Source organism: Aotus nancymaae, unplaced genomic scaffold (genome assembly GCF_030222135.1).
Source record: "Aotus nancymaae isolate 86718 unplaced genomic scaffold, 86718_ANA_hifiasm-v0.15.2.pri h1tg000016l, whole genome shotgun sequence".
NCBI classification, from domain to species: Eukaryota; Metazoa; Chordata; class Mammalia; order Primates; family Aotidae; genus Aotus; species Aotus nancymaae.
The window spans coordinates 70,609,353-70,635,015 of NW_026988428.1; the positions used below are offsets into that span (position 1 = coordinate 70,609,353).

Consider the following 25,663-nt stretch of genomic DNA (forward strand, 5'->3'; position numbering starts at 1 on the left):
AATAACTTAAGCAAGGCCATCATACAGGGAATAATCAGTGGAGTAGAGATTTGACCCCAGAAAGTCTGGTCCAGAGCCTACATGCGTTGTAACCTCTCTGCTTCACAGCCTCTCCATAAACAGGATGCATTTTATTTTAGTCCTAAGGTTGGTGCTGATAGGACCATGCTTGTCCTGGATGAATGGAGGAACTCAACAGTTAGTGGGATAAGAAAAGAACATTGGACTGATAGAAGATCAGTGTTCTAGATCCATCTTGGTCACTGGTATTGTGACTTTGAGCAGATTGTAAAACCTCTCTGGGCCTCAGTATCCTCCTCCATAAAATAAGAAGTTGGACTAGATCAATAGTTTTCCAATGATTTAATCAGTGTAACTGTCTTCAGATTAAGCCTCACTTAGAAGCCCAGTATCTAAAACAGATATAAGCATGGAGTTGTTCTGGCTGAAGGTGAGGTAGGGAGGATGCAGACCCTCTCTCCATGCCCCAAGCAGCTCCTGAGACTGTCCTGGAACCCCTGAAACTCTGTGGAATACAATTTGAAAACCTCCAAAGTTTCTTTTGAAAATAAAACCTAAAAGCTTTAAATTCAAATACTGCATCCTTAGGTATTCTTTAACACTGTGGGAAAACTTATAATATTCTGGTCACTTTGCTCAAAAACACTGGTTTGGCTTGATGGCTTTGTGCAGAGGATGCGAAGCTTTCAGGTATGAAGTGCAAGGGGATCATTCCAAGGACGTTTAAGGATTTTCAAAACCTAAACCTTCTGGGGGCGCAGCATCCTTCTTAACTAACTGCTAGATGCTACCAGCCCACTGGGCCCCTCTTGGGAGGCCAGCTGTTCAATTCTCAATCTGTTTTCTCTAAATAGCTCTACAGTTATTAAGCTGGGTTATTTATTAGAGTTTTACATTGATCAAAGTAGTACTACTTAATTCTTCGTGAAACTTAGTACTGATATTTCATCTGGCCTCCATCATTAAACTTGGTCAATGAATAATTGGATAAAAAGTGTCAGGGAGAGAGTGAGTCCCTTGTGCTCACTCTGGAAAGATCAACTGACAGAGGAGGGCTCCAGGGAAGGGACCTTCTGCTTTAAATGCCCACACTCAAGTCGATTCCATCCTCTCCTCTCACTTCATAGGCATTTATAAATTTAAGTTTGCTGCAGTGCTTGGAAGAGGTTATACAATTGTTATGATGCAATGCTCAAGGCAGACGGCTACCCATAACTCAGAGGCCAAGATAAACAGGAATATATTAATAGCAGCCATAACATAAAGATAATTTATTTTCAGTATCTGGGAGCTGAGAGGATCAGCAGATAAGACTGTTAAGCATTTAAGCATTAAAGCAAAGGAGCTTAACAAATGGGGGGAAGACAGAAGGAGAGAGATGGAGAGAAGAAAGATTGATCTCCTTTGGAAACAATGTAGCATCTGAACCAATTAACCAAGAAACAATTATGTAGTTATGGGCAACACCAGGCAAAAAGGAAAAGACATTCTCCTAAACCCCCCTCTCTGCATTTGGGTGGTATATACCACCCAAGGGGCAAAGCACCTGTTTAGCACTGGAAGAGAGTTTATACCAAGAAACATTTTCCTTTTCTTTACACCCACTGCTCCCCGGCATCGTCTGGATTGCTAGCCTGATGACAATAAACAAAGAAATAACCGTTTGAATTTGGTAAAATATCACAGTGTCTTTCTTTGGGAAATGGCAAGAATTAGACAGTTATTTCTCCACTAACGTTTTTTTAAAACCCACAAAACCTGAAGGAAAAGCATCATTTTGCAGTTTTAGTTCTTCTTTTAAAACATAACAGGGTACGCATTTTGATTTTGTACTCCCAGAATAAAATTTCCCCAACAGTACTTCATAAGAAAAGAATCTGACCACCAGCTAGACTGAAAATCAACACTGCCAAGTCTTGTACTCACACAGTAAACTCTCACACGAAATCTTTACAATCTACTTTTTAAAAAGAATATTCATATGGTTTAACTCTTAGAAGTTTGTGTCAAAAACTGGACGTTCAGAAAAGCATATACCATTTGTACACAGTGAAAAAAAAGCCAATATTTATTGAATAAAAAAATACATTGCCTTATACAGAGGAGCGAAGGCCTTCAGCATCTGCAACTTCCTGCGCATCCAATTACTCCCCTTCAGTGTCTCTTAAATGTGTTCCCTTCATTCTTCCCACCCATTGCCACTGCTAATAATTCAGAACTCTCCTCACCTCTCACCTTTGCTGGTGTCATTGTCTGGCAGAAATTTGTATCTAACAAGATCCATCTGACTTGAGGTTCACTCCTCAACCCCAATCAATTTTTCCCTCTACATCCAACCTCATCATTCTAAAACACAAAGGTGACCATGCACCTTCCCTCCCTAAGAATGTTCAAGGCTCCCCATTAGCAACAGAAAAACCCAAAAGCTTTAGCAGAGCCAATCAGTGCTTGCCCATCTTGCTCAACGCATCTTTTCAGCCTTATCTTCTATTCATCCTTCTCTTTTCTATCCTTTTCCCCCACCCAAATAAATAGACCTCCAACCCTCATATTCTTCAAACTGTTGAACATTTACACTCACATCTCTTCCACTCAGCAACTGTTTCTATCCATCCACCACTGGATAGGCCAATAAATATGCCAGGTCCTCCATGCAACTTTTCGATATTGCTAGGCAACTGGCTTTCTTCTGGTCTTTCAAAGACTTTTGCACATTTATCTACTAGTAAAGTAAAAATTTGTTCTGTTACTGTTTCCAGTAACTGCCTTCCCCCCTTGGTTACCCTAGCGAGGTGCTACAGAGGGGAATTATTTGTCTTTGTCTGCTCTGTGCCTAGCAAATCCTAGTAAATGACTGATAAATGCATGAATAAAACAAGTCAGGAGTTTAAAACCTGAGAAGAGGACAAAAATATGTGAAGTGAAATACTGAACAATAGAGATTAGAAATGGTTCTGCTCCACCAATAAAAGAAACATGGGGGAGAACCGACAAGTGTCATAAAGATCCCAAGGCTGGTATTTTAGGCAAAAGCTTCTCCAAGAGGAGTTATTGGAGTCTTCAAAGGATGAAGAGGATTTGAGTCTGAAGACAGAAGATGAAATAGGACTTTGGAAGGCTGGGATGTGAAAGAATAAAGGAAAACAGGAAGGCCCAAACCATGTTTAGAGGCTAAAAGTAAAATGGGCCCAGAACCATTTTTGGAGATTTAGAGTTAACTAAGTCCTCAACAAGGAAGTGTCTGACCCTCCACTCTGCAGAGAGTGCCGAGCTGGAAGGGGAAAAGTTGACCACCACATTCACCTCTAGAGCCTCTAACACCCCCGGGGTCTCACCTAATGGATGTCAACCATGCCAGGGGCAGGCGGCACTTCTCCAGCTGTGCTGAGACACCACAGCCTGGAATCAGCTCTTCCAGATGTTGTGTGGAGAGGTCATCTTTCCAGTCTGAATCTACCCATTAGAAGGGGCCAAGGGGCCCCCTTGCCTTCACTACAACCATAGAATCACACAAAGAGACAGAGAACTCAGGGTAAGGGAACTGAGAGCAGCACTCTGTAGAGGCTATGGGGGAGGCTAAGCCTGCCTTCCCCAGAAATGAGCACTTAGAGCCCCCATTGTGACAAATGCATAAATGAAGTTTAGCACCTAGTCAGAAGAACTGTGAAGAAAAGTTGGCACTCCAGAGCAGTCCAAACAAGAACAGTGGATAGTCAGAGAAGACCCAGACTGGACTAGCACAGAGACCACAGCCACGGCCACACCAGCTGAGGGCCTGCACCAGCTCCTTGGAGGAGGGATGGGTGACTGGTGCCACAGCCTGCTTTGGTCTCTGTGGTTTGTTGCATATAAGTTCGTGGAAAGCGCATAGAGATCTCCTGACAGGTCGGAGTGCAGATTCTCTCAATAGGCCCTTTGGTTCATCTTAATCGAATCCCAAGACACAGGCCACACGTCAGAACCTGCTACTTACCTGCCAGTATCCACTCTCCCACATGGCTGCCCAGAACAAAGATTGCATTTCCTACCTTTCAGTGGACTAAGTTCTGGTTGTTGGGCTGGGAGGGAAAAGGGATGGGTGCAACCTGCCTTTGACTTCCCTTCTGCCATCCTGCTGCCTGGACTGTGAACACAAGGGGAAGCCATCATGGGCCATGCAGGGAGGGCAATACTCTAATGGGGGAAGAAGCAACCACACAGAAGGGACCTGGGAGTCTGACACGGAGACACCCTGGATTGCTTGAGAGAGAAATAAGCATCTACCCCTATTTAATTCACTGTTATTTTGAGTTTCTATTATAGCAGCTAGCTCTGTGTTCCCCATCTAAGGATGCCATCTACAAATACCTGGCCCAGGTGGAGCTGGCCTGACAGTCAAAGCCAAGACTCCAGGCTCTACATGGAAGTCAGGAAAGAAGCCCCTTATGCCATTTTCTCATAATGAGCCTCAGGTTTTCCTGCATATCACTCTACCACGGGGCTTACAGTGCAGTAAATTAAAAGGCCTAGGTAAATATCTCTGGATTGATTGAAAGCCTCTTCACTCTGAGCCAAGAGAAGGAAACCCAAGCTCAACATCTGTCAATTCCCAAAAGAAGAAGCCTCATAAAATTTCTGCACTGGATACTAAATGCAGGGCTTAGCTATTGCTTAATTCAACTCCTTCCTTTAATCTGGGAAGATTAAACTAGGTGGAAACCCAGGTTTCCTGACTCCCAGTGCAGTGCTCTTTCCAAGATATCTTACAGCCACTTTGAAGGCATTCATAATCTGAATGAAGCCTATGAAGCAGCAAAACATGGTATCAGACACTGATGTTCTGAGGAAGGCGTTGGGTGGCTATGCCTTCTTACATGTTACATTTGTCCTTTTTTTTTAAATTGGCAGCCATGAGCTGTGACCCACATTTACTTAGAAAGGCACATTTTTGTTAAACTGGACTTACTAAGATGACTGGAAGCAGGCATCCAAGGAGCATGGTAAGTACCTCTCCCAAATGACCTGTCCTGGAACAATTACTAACAGTGCGCCTCTGCCTGCTTTTGTGACACTTGCATTCCTGGCATTTATGACAGGCTGAGGAAATAATGAGGAGAGCCTAGAGCGCCCACGTTAGCCAAAAGGAGGAAGCTCTCACTCAGCAGGTGGAAGCTGCTCCTGGGGAAATCCTGGAGGCTCGTTGTTCCTGTCAACTACTACAATGTGCCCATAAATTTCCTTTGACAGGAGACACAGTGTCTAAGGAGTAGGAAACGATACAAACCAAAAATGTAAAGCATTCCTGCAGAACTCAGGCCTTCTCCATGCATGGCATTAAGGATACAAGGAAGAAAGCCATGCTCCACACCGTACACCCCATCCCTGCCCACTGGGGCTTTCTAGGGTAGTAAGACCCAGAGCCACAGAATAGAGAATGGGCTCTAAAGGTCACTCCAAACTATGCGAACCTACAGAATGACAGAACACTTGATGCACCACCACCAAAACAGGTGGTCTATTTGTTAGCTTGACTGTTCTCTTTCTTTTGTTTTCAATGGCAGACCCAGAACAAGTTAATTTGGGGAGCTCAGTGCGGAATGAAAATACAGGGCTCCCTGTTCAAAATGTATTAAGAATGTCAAGGCTGTGACAGCAGAGCACAAAACCAGGCTCAGAGCCCTTCTCCATGGGAGACTGTACAAGCTGCACATCCTCACAGTTAACCCTGGGTAGACTCTACCTTCCACAGCATTCTCTTTTTATACCAGGTAGAATGAGTGGTTTATTTGTTAAGTACAGTAAGTCCTCACTTAATGTCACCAACAGGTTCTCAGGAATTGTCACTTTAAGTAAAATGATGATATAAGGGTATTACAAAATTGGTATAACAAAACCCATTTTACCATAGGCTAATAGATACGAACAAGAGTTAAGTCTGGGTGACGTGGCTCATGCCTGTAATCTCAACACTTTGGGAGGCTGAGGTGGGAGGATCATTCGAGTCCAGGAGTTTAAGACCAGACTGGGCAACATAAAGAGGCTGTATCTCTACAAATATACAAAAACTAGCTGGGTGTAGTCACATGCACCTGTAGTCCCAGCTACTCAGGAGGCTGAGGCAGGAGGATCACTTGAGCCCAGAGGTCCAAGCTATGGTTGTGCCACTGCACTCCAGCCTGGGTGACAGGGTGACACTCTGTCTCAAAAAAAAAAAAAAAATTTCCTTAGGGCATCTTACTGGTCATGAAAACATAACCAAACCAAAAAATATCCCAAATTTCTAAATAAAGACCAAAACACTTCTAATACTAAACATTGAAATAAATGTGAGTTATACATACATTTAAGAAAGATTACCGGAAATGAGACAATTATTTACCCAAGTATTCTAGTTCCCCTGAACTCAGGTGGCCAGAGCCTATCATGGCAGCTCAGGGTGCAAGGCAGGACCTAATCCTGGACAGGAGGCCATTCCATCACACAGGACGCTCACACACACCCCCACACTCACTCATGCTGGGACCATGTAAACACACAAATCCACCTAAGTGCACAGCATTGGGATGTGGGAGGAAACAGAAATGGCTGAAGAAAACCCATACAGATGGGAGGAGAACTTGCAAATTCCACCCAGACAGTGGCAGTGGCCCTGGCTGGACATCGATTTTTTTCTTTCTCATTGTCATAATGAAATGATGTTGAACAAAATGAATTTATTCAAAGATCTGCTGCACTTTCCATAGTCTGAATGTGTCCCCCAAAATGTATGTGTTGGAAACTTAACCCCCAATGCAATAATGTTGGGGGAGGCCTTTTAGAGGTGTTTAGTTAGTGAATGCTTTACCCTCATGAATAGATTAATGCCACCATAAAAAGGGCTTGCATGGCTATTACCTTCTGCCATGCGAGAAGCAGTAAAAAAAGCCCTCACCAGATGCTGGCACCTAGATCTTGGACTTCCCAGTCTCCAGAACTGTGAGAGAATAAATGTCTTTTTTTTTTGAGACAGAGTTTTGCTCTTGTTCCCCAGGCTGGAGTGCAATGGCACAATCTCAGCTCACTGCAACCTCTGCCTCCCAGGTTAAAGCGATTCTCCTGTCTCAGCCTCCTGAGTGGCTGGGATTATAGGCCCCTGCCACTACGCCTGGATAATTTTTGGTATTTTTAGTAGAGATGGGGTTTCAACATGTTGGCCAGGCTGGTCTCAAACTCCTGACCTCAGGTGATCTGCCAGCCTTGGCCTCCCAAAGTGCTTACACACCAGGGATTACAGGTGTGAGCCACCACACCTGGCCAGAATAAATGTCTTTATAAATTACTCAGTCTTGGGTTTCTGTTATAGCAGCACCAAATTGACTAAGATAGTACTCTACCTCTGTGTTTAAACAGCTGTAGCAAATCCTGACTCCTCTGCCTATAGCCTGGGTGACCCTGAACAAGTTATTTAAGCTCTCTGAGCCTCAGCTTCCTCAACTGTAAGACAGAAATGACAACAAAAAAAATGATCTATGCAAAGCTATTTGCAGTTGGTTATTGTCAACTGTCATTATTACCTAGTAAAAAGGCAGTTGTTAAGAAATATACTGTGTGATACTCAGTGATTAGAAAGCATTTGTGAACTCAGTATCTAGAAATAATTTTACCACTAGGGAAAAATAGCTGACATGTGGCTATTTTCCTACTTACCCTAGAAACTATTTTATGAAAGACTTGTCATGTATGGCCCCAAGAAGTCAGTTCCTGGCCACTGAGCAGAAGTTACCAATAGGCAAATATGGGTTCCATACAGGGAAGAACTTTCTAATACACCATCTGTTGAGAGGATCTAATGAGTTCTCCATGGCCAAGGGCATTCAAGGAGGCTAAACCACCACCTTGTCAAGATGCAGAGCAAATTTATGTATTAGGCAGATGGCATTCAAATTCTCCTCCACTCCTGAGAGTCTATGGATTTGGTGCAATTTCAGTGCTTCTATTCTGTAGCTATGATGTCTAATTTTATTCCTCCATGGCCCTCCACCAAATCAGCCCTTCTGTCTTCCCTTCTTTCCTGCCCAACCATTTCGTTGTAGCCAAGTGTACTTATAGTCCCAGGAAGCTTTACAGCATCTAGAGTTCTCCTTTTCTACTGTCTCTTCTGCTGCCTTAAGTAGTCCACCTTCTCCCATTCCATGGCATCCTCTATTTTTATTCCTTCATTCTAGTTATATGCATGTAGGCTTACTTCAGGAAACTTGTGCTGATTACGTGACATGAGAGGGGAGGAACCAGAGCTAAGAGTGCAAGGCACAGGTTTGGAGACAAACAGCCCTAGGCACCCAAACCAGCTCTCTCAGCTACCAAGGGTGACACTGGACAACTTAGTCAATCACCCTGACCCTCAGTATTGTGTCTGAAAAATCTAGAAAATATTAGCACCCACTTCACAAGGTTTTTCTGAGGTTTCAATGATCTAATACAAGCGAGGTTCTTCACATGGTATCTGGCACATAAGTAGTCCTCAGTGAAAGTTAGCAGTTATTATTATTGCCGTCCGCCAAAGGGCATTTGGTAATGGCATCATATTCCTGCCTCCTTCAGTTACCAAGAGAAGTGCGTGTATGCATGTGTGTGCATGTGAGAGAGGGAAAGAGAGACACAGGAGATACACACTCTCAGAGAGAGAGAGAAAGTTTTCTGAAAGAATTGTACACCTTTTACCATTTGTCTTTAACACTGTTTTAAAGCTCACCCTCCATATTCATGGTGCAATGCCACATAGTAAGAAACTTCAAAAGAAATTTAACAAATGGTTCCTCCCTGCAGAACATTTAAAAACATGAGAAATAAACAGAAACATAAAACCATCTACCACTGATATCTTAAGGATTCCATGAAGCGGTAAATATTAAATACATGTAGGTACATATTTCATATTAAAAACACTTAACATATTATGGACACTAAAAACTAAATCAATCTGTGAGCAAATCAAATGACTGCTATAGTTAACAATGTCCCCTCACAAAAACACCATGTTACATTAGAAGCCATCCGAATTCCATTTCCCTCCCTCCTTCCTTCCCTCTCCCTCCCTCCCTCCCTCCCTTCCTTCCTTTCTTCCTTCCTTCTTTTTATTTTAGATACAGGTTCTTGCTTTGTGGGCTAGGCTAGAGTGCAGTGGCATGATTACTGCTCACTGCAGCCATGAACTCCTGGGCTGAAGTGATCTGCCTCAGCCTCCTGAGTGGCTGGGACTACAGGCATGTGTCACCACACCCAGCTACTTTTTTTTTTTTTTTTTTTTTGGTAGTGATAGGATCTCACTCTACTGCCCAGGCCAGTCTTGAACTTCTGGGCTCAAATGATCCTCCCACCTCAATCTCCCATTGCTGAGATTACAGGTGTGACCCACTGTGCCCAGCCCCAGATTCCATTTCTAATCCTCAATCAGCTCAGTCTCTGCTTTTCCCTTTGCCCTGCCGACCTAACAAACCATAGACTCGCAGAGTTCAAAGCCAAAGATGTAACTCAGGGGGTCACCCAGTCTGGCTTCTCTTTTTTCCCCTTTAACAGCAGCCATCAGAATCCCATTTGTCAAGGGAGAGTGACACATTTTACTCCCTCATTAGTTAATGTTTAGGGGAGGGTTAATTTTTTTTTTTTAATTAAAACCTTGGGACCACTTCTTTAGCTGGTTCAGTTGATTTGCATGTTTGTAGGAGAGCTAGGTTAGAAGAGAAAACCCAATGTTATGGTAAGGGAAAAGCGCTAGCTTCTGTTTCATCACGATAGTTCTACTCACCTGTAAATTTTGAGCACAGTACTATATTTTTATCATCAGATTTACCGTATATTAAGTCAAGTTCCCTGTCCCCACTAGATACTGGTCAACTAAACTGAGTTTTCTTCCCAAATTAGTAGAGTCATGCTTATTAAGACAGAGGGCCCGAATGAGCTCTGTCCTTTCGGTTGCTGCCCTGTGCAATGCCCACGCTTGCCCCATCTCAGCAGATGGAGGAAGTGCTCGTCCACAGCCACAGCCTTCAGCTTTCCTTGCTCCGTTGCTTTCATCCTGACTGTCTCTCAACATTCTAGCTTCCCCTGTCCTAGCCGGGGTGTACTGGAACCAGCTTGCACTAGTTTGTAAGAGAAGATTGTTCAATTTTCAGAAATTTTGCCAGCTGATTGTTAAACATGGCCAGTATAAAAGCTAAATTATGTAAACTTACAATTAAATAAATTATATTAGAAACAAAGACACTAAATACTCAAAAACTCCTTTCTTTCTAATTATTTTACACATTTTACCATTCCCTTTGCTCTCAAGGTTGCTTATCATACACCTTAGCCTATGCTACCTGCATGGTGCACATAGCACACAACAGTAAACCACTGCACATCTCTCCCTAACTCCACATGCAGTAGTGTTTACATTGAGATTCTGAAATCAAGTCATCATGAGAGTATTTACAACAGGGAGGTTAGCAAACGGGACACACCCCGGGCTTGATTTACTGTTCTGTTAATTGTTTAGACCACGGGTCTGCAAACTCTGGCCGGTGGCCTGTTTTTCTATGTCCCTTGAGCTAAGAATGGTTTTTGTATTTTCAAAGGTTGTAAAAAAAATTCAACCTCCCACTGGGTAGACACGATAGTATTGGGTTGAGTCCGTGTAGAAGGCAAGCAATGATTTTTCTAATTTGTGGTGCTACTGCCTTCAAGCCAAAATGGGAGCCTCTCGCCGGACTCCCCTTGCCTCTTCTGCCTTCTTTCTAATTGCGATGAGTCTGGCATGAGGACGCAGGGACAGCTGACTCTGATGGAGCACCAGGCAAATAGACTCCAGTCCTCTTACCACCACAGTCATACGAGCTCCACAGAACTAATGATAGTAAAAATATGTTTTTTTCAGTAGAGGCATTAGATCAGAAAAAAACACAAAAGATACATTGACTGAAACCATCCTTACATCACTATGTTTAGTAGGTATCTAGCAATTATCCAAGTAATTGGATTCATGTAAGTAGCCAGACCACCTCTTCTCCCCTCACCTCCTGTGAAAAATTCTGTCTGGGAGCTTAATGATCTATATTGCCAAAATTAACTGGATAACTGTAAAAGCTAACTGAGTTCTTTTATTTTTTAAGGGTGATCATTCATCTCTGTATCATTCTGAAACCCACAAATGCTTGAGAGTTCTTGAAGGAGCTGCCCCATTTACAGCCAAGCTAGTAAGTACTAACTGAATTCTTTAGATGATTACTAAAACAAGGCCACAACTACATTTCAAAGCTGAAAACCAGCAGAAGCAGAACATTTTAGTTCCTCTTATTTTCTTTTTTCCCTCCGGGTTCCGGGGTTTCTGCTGCTACCTAGCCTCAGAATGCCACCATCCCAGTCTCATGTAGGCCCTCAGTGTCATCTCTTCCTTCCTAACAGTTACCCTGTCTCCAGTCTTCCTTGTTTTCTATATTGTAGCCAGAATTACCTTTCTGAAACTTAGATGTCACTTCCCCTGTTAAAGACTTTTCATTTCATGCCTGTAATCCCAGTACGTTGGGAGGCCAAGGTAGGAGGATCACGAGGTCAAGAGATCAAGACCATCCTGGCCAACATGGTGAAACCCCGTCTCTATCAAAAATACAAAAAATTAGCTGGGCGTGGTGGTGCGCGCCTGTAGTCCCAGCTGCTCCAGAGGCTGAGGCAGAAGAATCATTTGCACCTGGGAGGCGGAGGTTGCAGTGAGCTGAGATTGTGCCACTGCACTCCAGCCTGGGCGACAGAGCAAGAAGCAAGACTCCATCTCAAAAAAACAAAAAAAAACTTTTCATTGTACTTCATTGCCTAGAGAATAAACTCCAAATTCCCAAAGTCCAAGCATGGTCCCAGAAGACTCCTAACCACCCAGCGCCAGCCTCTTTCCAGAGTTGGCTATGCCCTTAAGGAACGGAAGCTTCTAAACCAGTGCTTCCCAAACTTGGAGGTACGTTAAAATTACCTGGGAGTTTTAAAAAAACTCAATGCCCAGGCCACATCCCACATCAATTAAATCAGAATGTCAGTGGGTGAAGCCAGTGCCTGGCACCTTAGGTAATACCAAAACTATATTAGGATTTTGGTCACCTAGATTACCTGGTAGATCAGGCACTACAGGCCAGGCGCAGTGGCTTATGCCTGTAATCCCAGCATTTTGGAAGACCAAGGTGGGTAGATCACCTGAAGTCAGGAGTTTGAGACCAGCCTGGCCAACATGGTGAAACTCCTGTCCTAAAAATACAAAAAATTAACCATGTGTGGTGGTGGGCGCCTGTAATCCCACCTACTCAGGAGGCTGAGGCAGGAGAATTGCTTGAACCAAGGAGGCAGAGATTGCGGTGAGCTGAGATCACGCCATCATACTCCAGCCTGGGTGACAAGAGCGAAACTCCATCCCAAAAAACAAAAAAAAAAAAAAGAAAGAAAGAAAATTTAAACAAACCCATTGTCATAATCAATACATTGTACAAGTTAGTATATCTCCTTCATTAAACTTTAAGCTTCTGGAAGGTAGGGTCTGTATTTATTTTGTTGTATTCATGATGGGACCTAGTAAGTACTTTGGCAACTATTAAGACACTCAACAAATGTTTGTCAAATCAAAGAACAAATGAACATATCAATGAATGATTTCAAGCAGGAGACACTGAACTAAGAAATGAAGTCATTCATGTCTTTTAAATAAAGGGAATTATTTTAAAGATAGAGCACCCCATTTCCCACTGAAGTTACCATCATAAGCCTTGATAAATTCTCACGGTAGAAAGAGCACCGCCTGGAAATCGGAGACCTGAAGTCTAGTCCTGTTCTGTCATTACCAAATAACAAAGTCAGTGATTTGTATTTATTAAGTGCTTGATGTGTCCCAGGTACTTTACTTGTATTTTCTTGTTTAATCCTCAAAAAGTAATCTTAACAAATAGATATGATTAGCAACATCATTTTACAGAGAAGGAAGCTGAGGTTTACGTAGGACAAGTGAAGTGCCCAAGTTCCCATACTAGCTGAGCCAGATCTGAGCCCAGGAAGTGCAAAGGCTGCCCAACTAGGCTGTCCAGTGGCTCTCCATCCTGCTTGCTGTTTGAATCACTTTGAGACTAACCAGGGCCCAACCTCAGAATCCTATTAACTCCTCTGGATGACCCCTGGCCACTGGGGCCTCTCTCTTTTTTTTTTTTTTTTTGAGATGGAGTCTCGCACTGTCACCCAGATTGCAATGGTGCAATCTCGGCTCACTGCAACCTCCGCCTCCCGGGTTCACGCGATTCTCCTGCCTTGGCCTCCTTAGTAACTGGGATTACAGGCACACACCACCACACCTGGCTAATTTTTTGTACTTTCAGTTGAGATGGGGTTTCATTATGTTGGTCAGACTGGTCTCGAACTCCTGACCTCGTGATCCACCTCAGCCTCCCAAAGTGCTGGGATTACAGGCGTGAGCCACTGCGCCCAGCTAGGGGCTCGTTTTAAATGCCGTCCAGCAATTTTAAAGTGTGGCCAGGGCTGAGAACTTTTGCTCTAGGCTCTCTCTACTCTAAGCCAATGTAACCACTCAAAAGCCACCTCTCTGTGCTTCAGTCTCTTCTATACAAAGAGGCGGCTGAAGCCACCTATCTTGGCAATAATTCTAGCTTGAATGCCTTCAAATTATCCCTCCCCTTCCTCCACTTCCCACCTTAGGCCCTGGCAAAGAGGGGACTCCTAGACTCTCCACATCTGACTCCAGCCAACTTACCCCTGGAGTTTTCGGCCTCCACGACAGAAAACTTGGGGCTGGGATAAGCTAACACAGTCTTATTTTGTTAGATGCTGTACAGCAAGTAAAAGCTATAGCTTCTTAAGAAGAATAAGGAGGATAAATGTGGTCAATGGGTGTCCCTTGTCAGCCCTAATTGAGGATGGTCTTTTGACACCAGGTAAAGGGAGAGAGTACAGGAGAGTCCCAACTGGTAAACTAGCCCTTTCATAGACCGACATGGTCTTCTTGGCCCTGCCACAGAGAGACAGGTTTGGAGAAGCAGAGGATCCAGTCTGTTTTCTTGGGAAAGGAAACTCCAATAAGAAGAACAAGCCAAAGCTGAGAAGATAAAAACTACTAGTGGTTGAAGGATGTACTATTTGCACAGGTGAGTCCCTGGGCCAAGACCTGCCAGTGCATGAGCAGGAAGGGATTGCTCCCATTCCCAGTGCTCTTGGGAGGCTCTTAGTCTGACTTGCTCCAAGGCCAGTAGGGATCAAGGTGGCTTTAGGATGACACCTATGGCACTACTCAGACAAGACTCTGGCTCCTCTGTAAGGCCTAAAGCTCAAATCAACCAGAGAAGTCTTACGTCCAAGAATAACTGAGACCAGCCTCTAACTCTTAGGATCATTCCACCCTGGTCGAGGTACAAAGACAGGATGTATAGTGTCTTCATGTCAATATACTTGGCAATTCATTTAAAGAAACTGGAGCCTTTCCTGGGCCTTTGCCATGTTCCCATAGCATCCCAAACTTTTCATACTCACCCCACTTTATTTTGATTACTTGTTTATGTGTCTGTTTTCCCGGTGAGACTCTAAGCTCTAGGAAGGTAGGGAACATGCCTATCTTGTTCACTGCAATATTCCCAGCTCCTAGCCCAGTGTCTGTCTCATGCTAAGAGCTTAATAAATATTAATTGAATGGACAAGTGATCAAATGTAAAGGTTATCTCATAACTGAACGAGCAATCCTTGCTACCTACTTCATGGGGAAGTACTGAGCCATGAGTTGCTATGCTGATTGTAAGAACTCTCCCATTATAGACTAAACACTGGCTTATTTGGGTTAAAAAAAAAAAAAAAAGATGCCTATTTTTCCGACAGTTTGTTATTTTCTCCTAAAGTCCATATAGTTTTTAATAAAAGTGAACAAAACCAAACAGTGGTTTCAGTGTTTGGGGTTGTTTATAAATACACTAACACTGAAGACCCGTGGAGTCAGCCCTGTTAACAACTCAGGCCTGGCTGGCTGCAGTCCTGCTCACTGCTCCTAGGAGTCTCCATAGCAGCGGGGGGAAGGTCAAAGCACTGGGAGAGGGCTGTTTATTACCAACAGGAAATGTGGAAAACACCCTGCCCTTTAATCTTCAAATTACCTCAAGGAAAACAGAAAACAATGTTATCATCAGGCATTATCCACAGAGAAAACAGAGCCCTCTGTGGATGCTCAAACCCTGCTTTTAAAGCCTCATATTTTATGATTACATCAAAACACTTAATGTGTTTCAAAGAGCTCTTTCAGCAATACTCACAACAAACACAAAAATAAATGTTATAACATTATCTCCTTATTAGAGATAAGAAAAACTGGTCTGGATTCTACATAATTTCTTCCATAACCACAGAAATGGGTGAGGACCTACAGATGCTGCCTCCCAGCCCACAAGGCTGATACCACTGCCCCCTGCCTTACCTCCAAAGACAGTCACTACAGGTCCTTAAACAACCAAAATTCCTGCAGCAATATCAGAGTGGAGATCTGTATCTGTGGTTTTTGCATCATGCCCCTGGTCCCAGCGACATCACAGAAATAAATTAGGGGCCTGGCAATGGCAATATGGTAAAAATTAAAAATCATCACCATTAGTAAACCAGAAAAAATGGGGAGCAGTAATTCGTTGCTTTACGTTAGTACATTTTGTTTTAAGCACCTTTAGAAATGATAAAGTACTAATTTTTGTTCTGGAAGTAAGTACGACTCTTTTGTGCAGGATGTAAATCTTGCTGTTCTCAGGAGCAAGGGCCAATGACTGAACATTCATGGAGACCTATCTTCGAACCAGGCAGGCACTTTATATTCTAAACACGTCACGGGCATTATATTATCTAGTTATCACAATAAGCCTAGCAGGTTGCCGTTATTATTGTCTCTATTTTATAGATGAAGAAACTGAGATCCAGAGCTTTAGAGTCCCCTCAAGGTTACACAGCTAGAGGGAGATTGAGACTTGAGTTTCTTGGACTGCAGAGCTCATGCCTGTGATCATTTTGCTGTATTGTCTCCGAAAGAGAAAGACATTAGGCCGCTATGACTAGATTTAATTTTCTGTACTGTAGGGAGATTGAAGGAATCCCAAATCCCAGGAAAATCCATCAGCTAAAGTCACTCAGAAATATTTCTGGCCATTTAGGTGTCCTCTAAATGGCACAAGGCCAAAAATAACAGTGAGTTAAGTGACACTGAAGTAGAAATACAGGTCTCATCCAATTACAATGGATCTCAAGGGAGCATCCCAGCTCTTATTGTGTCTCGGAACTTTTATACATTAAATATTGCTTTCTCCATCTACTAGAGGTCTCACTGATCCTCCATCCTTTTCTCCAATTCTGGTACTTGCCTGTACATCACAGCTTAAAACTTGATGATGTATTATCTTTTACTGTTCGCTATTTTTTCATGTGTGCTAGTCTTTGTCTCCTCTACTATATTTTAAATTCCTTGAGAGTAGAAACTGGGCTTCCAATCTATTGTGTATTTACAATGTGCTCAAACTGGGTGCCTACTAAGCATGTACAAAGTCCTCAATGTAACTTATGTATTGATTTGTTTAAATAATATAGACCAAAAACGTTTTTCTGTAAAGGACTAGATAGTAAATATTTTAGACTTTGCAGAACACATGATCTCTGTTGCAACTACTCAACTCTGCTGTTACAGGGTGCAAACAGCCGTAGACAATTCAATGAGCATGGCTGTATCCTAATAAAACTTTATTTACGCAACAGGCAGAGGGCCAGATTTAGCCTGAGGGCTTTAATTTGTCAACTAAATATAGAATATTTATGATAGGCTTGAGGGAATGGGTAGGGAAATATTCTCAAATCTCGGCATTATGGAAGTAGATGCCATACCTCCCCTTCATCCCTCTACACTCTGGTCCTCACTATTAGAGTTCTAGCCCCTGACCAAGCCAAGTATTTTTCCAAAGCCTCTCATCTTGGATTTAAGGTTAGTTTAGCACACGATTTTGCAGTTCAATTACCTTTGGAGCTTCATATATGAGTTTAAAAAGATAAAAATCCATCACAAAGTGAAGAGCTAACATAGTAGGCTGTAAGAACAGTAAGCAATTACAAAAGTGTTCAAATGCATCCCACCCAGGAGTCTCTGACACTCTTTCCCAACTGCTTCTTACAGACCCTCATGCAAATCATCGTAGGTCATTTGAAATACGCATTTCACCTGGATGAGCAATCTACAGCGAGAGCCAATCCACCTTGGCAGGAAGCCGCCTTCAGGATGGCAAGGGGAAGCATTCCCTCCTCCCCACAGCAACAGCTTTCCTTCAGCACGAGGGAAAACAACACATGAAAGAAGAAAGGCTTTTCAGCCCTTAGCTTTGATTTAACATGAAAAAGTCTTTAATGGGCTGCTTCCCTGACCTAATTTCAGTGTGAGATGTTTCCTTAAACAAATCGTTCAGTACTGTTTCTGGGCTTATCTACTTGTTTATAAAGATTTGATATGCATTTTATATGAACAGAGGTAGCCTAATAGAGAACCACAAAATCTGTAGCTGGGTAGCACTCTTCTAATTCAATCTCTATTCCACAGAGAAATGAGGTGACTTGCCCAGAACTGTGGGTTCTTTGCTCAAATCAGATAATCATTCAGGTCATCCCTCTGTGACCTTAGGGCTATGATAATGAATCAGATAGCACACACCAATTTAATGTGAATGAAAATTTGGTGACAACCCTAAACACTCCTCCATGTCCCACGACAAGGCTCCTTTACGTGAAATCAGCCACATCCAATAACATCTTCCTCAATACACAGAGCTGCCTGTGTTTTCAGAGGCATGGCAAGCAATGTCTACACAACTTCCATTGTCCTTTCCATGGTACACTGAGAATAAAACAGAGATTTGTCTTCTGCAGTTTCTACTTTTTTTTTTTTTTTGAGGTGGAGTTTCCCTCTTATCACCTAGGCTTGAGTACGGTGGCGCTATTTTTGCTCACTGCAACCTCTGCTTCCCAAGTTCAAGCAATTCTCCTGCCTCAGCTTTCTGAGTAGCTGGGATTACAGGTGCCCGCTGCCATGCCTGGCTAATTTTTTTGTATTAGGAGTAGAGACAGGGCTTTGACATGTTGGCCAGGCTGGTCTCAAACTCCTGACCTCAGGTGATCCACACATCTCGGCCTCCCAAAGTGCTGGGATTACAGGTATGAGCCACCGTGCCCGGCCTCTACTTCTTCTTTCTTAACATCTTTTTCTCCCTCATGGTAATCAAATGACTGATTACTTTGACTGAGACTCATGGACACTGGTTAGCACCATCAGGTCTTTGCATTTTAAGCCAATGATCTCTTCATGTGGAATTAAAGATACTTCCTCATATTTTAGGGTGATGCCCAGAAATACCAGGAAGCAAATCAAAAGATGTAGCTATTGTAGAGATCCTCTAGGCTCACTAAGTCTTCACCTGACCCCTGACAGTGACAGTAAAATTAATAGCTTTCATGGGACTGGCAGAGAGAAGCAAATAGAGATCAAAAGAGAAAATTCATGTCTGGTCTGTCCACTTCAAAAAGCTGTAATTACCCCAGCCCCACTTTAGGTCAAGTTAATGGAGGTCTAGTCCAGGGAGCTACAAGGACCAGATTGGAGAATTTCTGACCTTTTCAAAGGTACAGTTTACCTCTTACACTAGCAAAAGCCCCCCTGGCAGGTGTCTGCCTTCCCCACATTCGCCAATCTTCACCCCGTATCTACCCCTTCTCATTCCACTCTGGCTCCCAAAAATTGTTTCAAATTATAACCTCTTTGTACAACCTTGCAGAACAAAGAGCTATGTCTCCTATATTTTATCTTCCTCTGTGAAGTTTCTGATAAATATGTTTTAACTTGCATCCTTTACCATACAAAAATATTGGGAATGTACTGCCCTGGGAATTAACATATTCTTTGTCACTTAGGCAGAATGTTTTTGATTTGACCACTGGCTGGACTAGAAGTATCCCTTCTGGGCTTCTATTAGAAAGAATAATATTGATGATGAAAGTAATAATAATGATGATGAAGATAGCAATACTCTTACCGCTACTAATTTTAATAAGTTTTTTTTTCATTTGCAGAACATTGCACAGATTGCAAAGCTTTTTTTTGGTACATTTTCTCACTTGATCTCATTTACCCAGTGAAATTGGTAGAGCAAATATTATATTCCCCAAGGTATAGGGGAGGTCATTTGTTGAAGGTCACATAGATAGAGGTGAAACTAGTTTCCCTTTCCAGGAGGTGCCCTTCTACTGTGCTCTGCTGCTTAAAAAATAAATGAACCATGCATTGAAAGCAACTGAAAACACACTGCTTCAAATTGTTCTCCTCCACAGGGAGAGAGAGTTAATTCTTCACTTCTATCATCTTTTGGAATAAAATTCCTAGTAAAAAGGGCAACTCATACAGATGATACAAGCACAGCATCAGAGGGTGTTTAAGTCATTTCAGAATCACAAATTCTTAGGGTCATCCTGGAAGCTCCTCCTTTCCTCTCCATTCTATCATATTCTACTACAAGACAAATGCCAGACTTAGAGGGTATTTACACAACAAAGAAAAGGGTATTAATAAAGCAGACTGTGTATTTGTGTTTTAAAATTATGATGACATAAAAAGTCAATCTATGTTTGTATACAAACATTCATTCATGGCTACAGAACCAAACAGTTTTCAGTTATATTCTGATTTTCAAACAATCTAAACATACTGTCTTCTTACAATCACCTTAATTGATTAGGTGCTGAATTTTGCCATACTCAGTCATAGCCATGGTATAAAAATCCCAGACCCAGACATTATTTTTTTACCAAATGACAAACTTGTTTTAAATTGCAGTATCTAACTTTATAAAACCAAGTCTGAGCATATATTTAATTTCATAATGACAATTATAAAATAATCATGAACCCGAAGTCATCAATATTTGTCCAAGGTATCATGAAGAGGCTTATGGAAACACAGTGGAAGTACGCCAGTACCATGGACGCCAGCAGAAATGGAAGTTGCATGGATTAAAAAAGAATTTGCCTATTTGTAATGGTCTTTTACTGATATCGAGCCTGCAACTTAGTATATTTGGATAAGTGAGGATGACCTGGTTTTACAAACATGATTATTCAAATAGAAAGTAGGCAGAAGGCTGACGTCATCCTAGAAGGTCAGAGCTTTAGACCTTTGCGGGATAGGGAAAGAATTAAAAAATAAAGCTCTGTAGGCCAGGAAGATGAACAATATGGCGATACTGAAGTAGCTGCAACATTATTTATCTTTTTTCTTCTGAGTATGATCTCTAATCTTCAAGAGTTTTTTGTTTGAAAGTTAAAAAACCAAAAACTTTTCCATTTTTTTTCTATCTCCCTTAGAATGTAAACTCTGAGAAATCAGGACTTGCTATTGTATATTCTTTTATCCCAACTTGGATTTCATTATTTTATAAATCATGAGCTCTTTAAAAAGCTGACATTTAATGAGTAAATTCAACAAACTCATGGTTTAGTTCAAAAGAATAAGCATTTATTAAATCTCTATTATTCACAAGGCATTGGATCAAGTGCTAGAGAGACTACACGGGTGATAAGTACATAAAAAATAACAACTCCAGCCTGAGCAACATATGAGACCCCATCACTACAAAATATAAAAAACATTGGCTGGGCATGGTGGTACCTGCCTGTGGTCCCAGCTACTTGGGAGGCTGGGGTGGGAAGGAGGTCAAGGCTGCAGTGAGCTGTGATTGTGCCACTGTACTCCAGCCTGAGCAACAGAGCAAGACCCTGTCTCAAAAACAAACAAATAAATAAATAAAAACTTATGAAACATACTATTTCCTCCTTTTGCTTATCTGTCAAGAAACCCAAAGCTAAATTTCTTGTTCAATTGCAAGAACTACTTTCAGACTAGATTTTCTATAACAATTCTCTTTTATTACAATGACTCTTTTTTAAGAATTGGAAAAAAGTGTATATGTAACACAATAAATAAGTCTGAGTCAGGATAAAGTGAGTTAAGTGCCACAAGAAAAATCACAACAGAGTGCACTGGGGATTCACAGGCCGAAAGGATTGTAAGCGACAAGAAGACAGGAGGTGAGTTTTCCAGGAAAAGGACATTCCAAGCTAAGAAGACAGATGGGCAAAGGTACAGAGATGGGAATGTGTAAGATACTTGAGAGAAAACAGTTCAGATACAAGGAGGTTGAAACAGGAGATGGGTCATTCATTCATGTTGTTTCATTAATTCTAAACACAAAAAAATCAACCCTTCTCTACTAAGGATCATATTGGCATGTTGTTCACATATGTGAAATTTTCCCCATAAGCAAAGTAACAGCATCTTCCTCTTACTCATTGGTGAGATCAAAGACTGGCGATGACACGACCATTTAATTTCAGTACAGACACAAGAAGCAACAATAAATCATGAAGAATGAATTAATGAATTTCATCAAGTGAGCACTCAATAAATACTTTGCAATTGTAATCATACAGATCACTAAGACTTGTATGCATTTTTGTTTTACGAACATTTAAGCTTTTACAATGGCCTCCATATTGTCTGTCTTCTCTATTGAGCTCAAAACAATTTTGTTCTTTGGGGGTCACGATCTGTTCTTTACATTTTAAAGATGGAAAGACTGAAAAATTACGAGGAAAATAATTTGTGTAAGGATCATGGAACTTAACAGACAAAAGAAACGCAATGCCCCATTGTATATATGAGAGAAATGCAAAGTAGAATCTGTGGGTTCATGCAGAAAAATCAAAATTAGAACAGCTAATCAAGTGAGAGAGTGTGACTAGTTTAAGAGTTAATCACAAAGTTCTCCATTGCCCATATTACAATTAAACTTGTTTCTAGAAGCACGTATGTGATATAAGAGCAAAGAGATTAGGAATACTGGAAAAGGGTAGTGAACTAACATGAAAAGTTGTCTAGTCAGCTTTGTGTGGTTGCTCAGTTGCCACAGCCCTATGTTTCTCAAACTGCAGGTTACAATCCATTAGCTGGTCATGAAATCAATTTAGAGTCACAGCTAGTATTTCTTAAAATGTCTGTATCAGCCGGGCGCAGTGGCTCACGCCTGTAATCCCAGCACTTTGGGAGGCTGAGGCAGGCGGATCACCTGAGATTGGGAGTTCAAGACCAGCCTGATCAAAATGGAGAAACCCCGTCTCTACTAAAAATACAAAATTAGCCAGGCATGGTGGCACATGCCAGTAATCCCAGCTACTTGGGAGGCTGAGGCAGAAGAATCTCTTCAACCTGGGAGGCGGAGGTTGTGGTGAGCCAAGATCAGGCCATTGCACTCCAGCCTGGGCAACAAGAGTGAAACTCTATCTCAGAAAAAAAAAAAAAGTCTATATCATTTAATATTGTTTCATAAACATTTATTTGAGTTAATATCAGGTATAAATATATAAACATATGTTCTGGGTTAGACTCTGCAAATGACCCCAGCCCCAGTCAAAAAAAAAAGTTCTTTGAAAGCCGTTACTGTATTCTTCCCCACTGGGAAGTTAGGCTTGGGAGTCAATAGGTCTGAGACTCCAAAATGCAACTTAATCAAGAATTTCAGTTTGTGACTGCAAAGATTATATTGCAACATATTATTATGAGAGGGTATTGTGCCGTACCTGTGATATTTCTATATCAAATAGGTAAGAATTTATGGGCGTAATAATTTCTGCACAGTTGTTCTAATAGTTAATGCTAGGTAAATGGTTTAGATCGACTGTTCTCATCTTTTTAGTCTCAAGACCCCTTTATACTCTTAAGAAGTATTATTATCATTATCATTTTGAGACGGAGTGTTGCTCCATTGCCCAGGCTGGAGGGCAGTGGCAGGATCTCAGCTCACTGCAACCTCTACTTCCTGGGTTCGAGTGATTCTCCTGCCTCAGCCTCCCAAGTAGCTGGGATTACAGGTGCCTGCCACCACGCCCAGCCCATTCTTAAAAATTATTGAGGGCTCCCTCAAAGAACTTTTGTTTATATGAGTTATATCTACCTATATTTACCATATTGGAAATTAAAAATAACTCCAAAGAGGCCAGGCACAGTGGCTCACCCCTGTAATGCCAGCACTTTGGGAGACTGAGGTGGGCAGATCACCTCAGGTCAGAAGTTTGAGACCAGCCTGGCCAACATGGTGAAACCCGGTCTCTACTAAAAATACAAAAATTAGCCAGGGGTGGTGGTGGGCGCCTGTAATCCCAGCTACTCAGGAGGCTGAGGCAGGAGAATCAGTTGATCCTGGGAGGCAGAGATTGCAGTGAGCCAAGATCACACCATTGCATTCCAGCCTGAATGATAGAGCAAGACTCCATCTTAAAATAAATAAATAAACTTTAAAAAATATTTAATTCATTTATTAAAAATAACAATGATCTTAAATATAAATCCCTTTCTGTGAAGAATAATTTTTTCCAAAATAAGCATTTAGTGAGAAAAGAAGCATTCTTTTAAATTTTTGCAAATATCTTTAACATTGCTGAATAGTAGACAACTAGATTCTCATTATCTGTTTCTGCTTATAATCTGTTGCTATGTATGTTTTGTTTGGAGTACGTGAAGAAACTCTGGCCTCTTACACATAATGTAGTTGGAAAAGAGATGGGTATTTTAATAGCCTTTTTCGGATAATTGTGGATATTCTTCTTGGATAATATACCAAAACTTGACAAGCTGGAGTTTCTCAAAGCTTAGCTGCAATGTACCGTCTGAAATCCTATTAACTTTTCATTCTGTTCCATTAAAAATCCATTAGTCCACCTTGTCCTAGAATGGATCTTTTGCCTATGCATGATTATGTGGCATGAGACATGGGTCATTTGGAAAATACTGGATCACTGAGTTAAGCAGATCTTTCAGATATTGACACTTTCCATTATATGATATTTGTTAAAATTGCACTCAATATCACCGGTGATCTCATCAGAAAAAAACCAAAACAAAACATTAAGTATTGAGAAGCTGTCAAGCTCATGGCAGTAGATACACTTTTCCTAAAATTTTAATTCTGGCTTGAAGGCTTAAAAATTATCATTGGCAACAGTAATTGTCCTTGTTTTCCTGAAAGTGACAGGCATACTTCCATTTATTTTCAGAAAAATGTCTGTCAAATACCTGTTTGAATAACCATAGTTTGCCCATCTTTCTTTCAAGTAAAAATGTTTTATGAAAATAAAAATAAAAACATGAATTCAGCCTGCAACTCAAGCACAGAAGTATTTTCCTAGAGACAAATATGACACACTCCGGTGTGCAGCAGACGAGCTTTATGCCTGTTTCCTATTTTTTATACAGAATATTAAAAAGAATTGTACTCACGGATTAAGCTTCAATAAAATTAATAATTTTTAGTGCTTATCAAGAACACCATCAGGTGACACTGTCTCTAGTTTCTTCTTCTTTTTTTTTTTTAAACTGAGAAGGCAGGTTAGTGACAGGTACTTTGACTAACAGTGCAGTTTGGTGCCCCTGACTTAATTGGGTTAAGCCACTAGCATTTTTAACCACCATTGTCTGCAAAACGTCATCACAGTGAACAAGTCAAATAAGTACGTCTTAGCATTGTCATAAAAGGTTTTTTTTGACTTTGCAGATCCCCTAAAGGGTCTCAGAAACTCTCAAGGGGTTCCGGGACCACACTACAGTTTTAAGAACCACTGGTGTTAGTGTATTCAGAAATCAATTCAGTTCTTTTTGTCTTCAGAGTTCTTGATGCTCGAGGCTTATTTATTGTTATAGGTTTGATCCCTGAAGCGCCAAAGAAAAGATATGCCAAGGCGTAGAACATATCCAAGAAGGAAGTCCTACCGCGCACACAGCTCAAGCTCCGGCGCGAAGAGAAACAGCTCTTGGAGAAAGATACTGGATTCAGAGGGCAGGTCTGGGCTTGTCGTTGCCACTGGCAACGATCCTCAGCGGGCGGGGCGCGACTATCGATTAGTGAGGCCTTGCGTCCGTCGGCGGGCAGGAGGGTTGGGGTGACTGGAGCCGGAAGGCCTCCCCGGCCTTCTGGTCCTCCTGGGTTTTCCGTTGCGAGGCAGCTCGCTGGTTCTGCGATCTATTGAGAGTGGCTTCCCAGAGCCCGGCGCCGATGTCAGGGAGGGAGGGAAGATGGCAGCAGTGGCGGCAAGCGGCCTGGTGGGGAAGGGACGAGACATCAGCCTAGCGGCCCTGCAGCGCCATGATCCCTATATCAACCGCATCGTGGACGTGGCCAGCCAGGTGGCTCTGTACACTTTCGGCCATCGGGCCAACGAGTGGGTGCGTGCGGACGCGGCAGAGCCGTGCAGACCAGGGTTGGGGTGGAGGCGTGGGGCGGGGGGGGGGGGTGTCAGACTCGGGATTTGAGGACCCAGTGAGGGGGAGGAGACGTTGACGCCCTGGAGGTGGGTGGATCGGGGGGCCTGAGGCCATAGTTGTGGAGACGGGGTCCCGGGGGTTTGGGGAAGGGAGGCGGATCTGTGGAGCTACCTGGAGTTGAGGAAAAGACTTAAATCTCTAATGTACCCCACGCTGGGAAACCAGACAGATCGAGTACCGCACCCTGACAGCCAAAGAAAAGGAAGAACCTGATGCTTTAGGGCCGGAAGACCGTTGTGCTTGAGAAAG

At 42.2% G+C, this 25,663-nt stretch overlaps 2 protein-coding genes across 36 annotated transcripts in view; one reads left to right on the top strand and one right to left on the bottom strand.

Annotated features, from left to right (window-relative positions):
- The window catches only part of CACNA1C (calcium voltage-gated channel subunit alpha1 C), a 700,658-nt gene that overhangs the window by 646,032 nt on the left and 28,963 nt on the right, over positions 1–25,663 (bottom strand). The gene's annotated exons all lie outside the window — the stretch shown is intronic.
- DCP1B (decapping mRNA 1B) overlaps positions 25,013–25,663 on the top strand; it is a 52,855-nt gene continuing 52,204 nt past the window's right edge. The window contains exon 1 of the mRNA XM_012476331.3: positions 25,013–25,315. Within this exon, the coding sequence (XP_012331754.2) occupies positions 25,166–25,315 (150 nt within the window). The 5' untranslated portion in view covers positions 25,013–25,165. The remainder of the gene's footprint in view (positions 25,316–25,663) is intronic.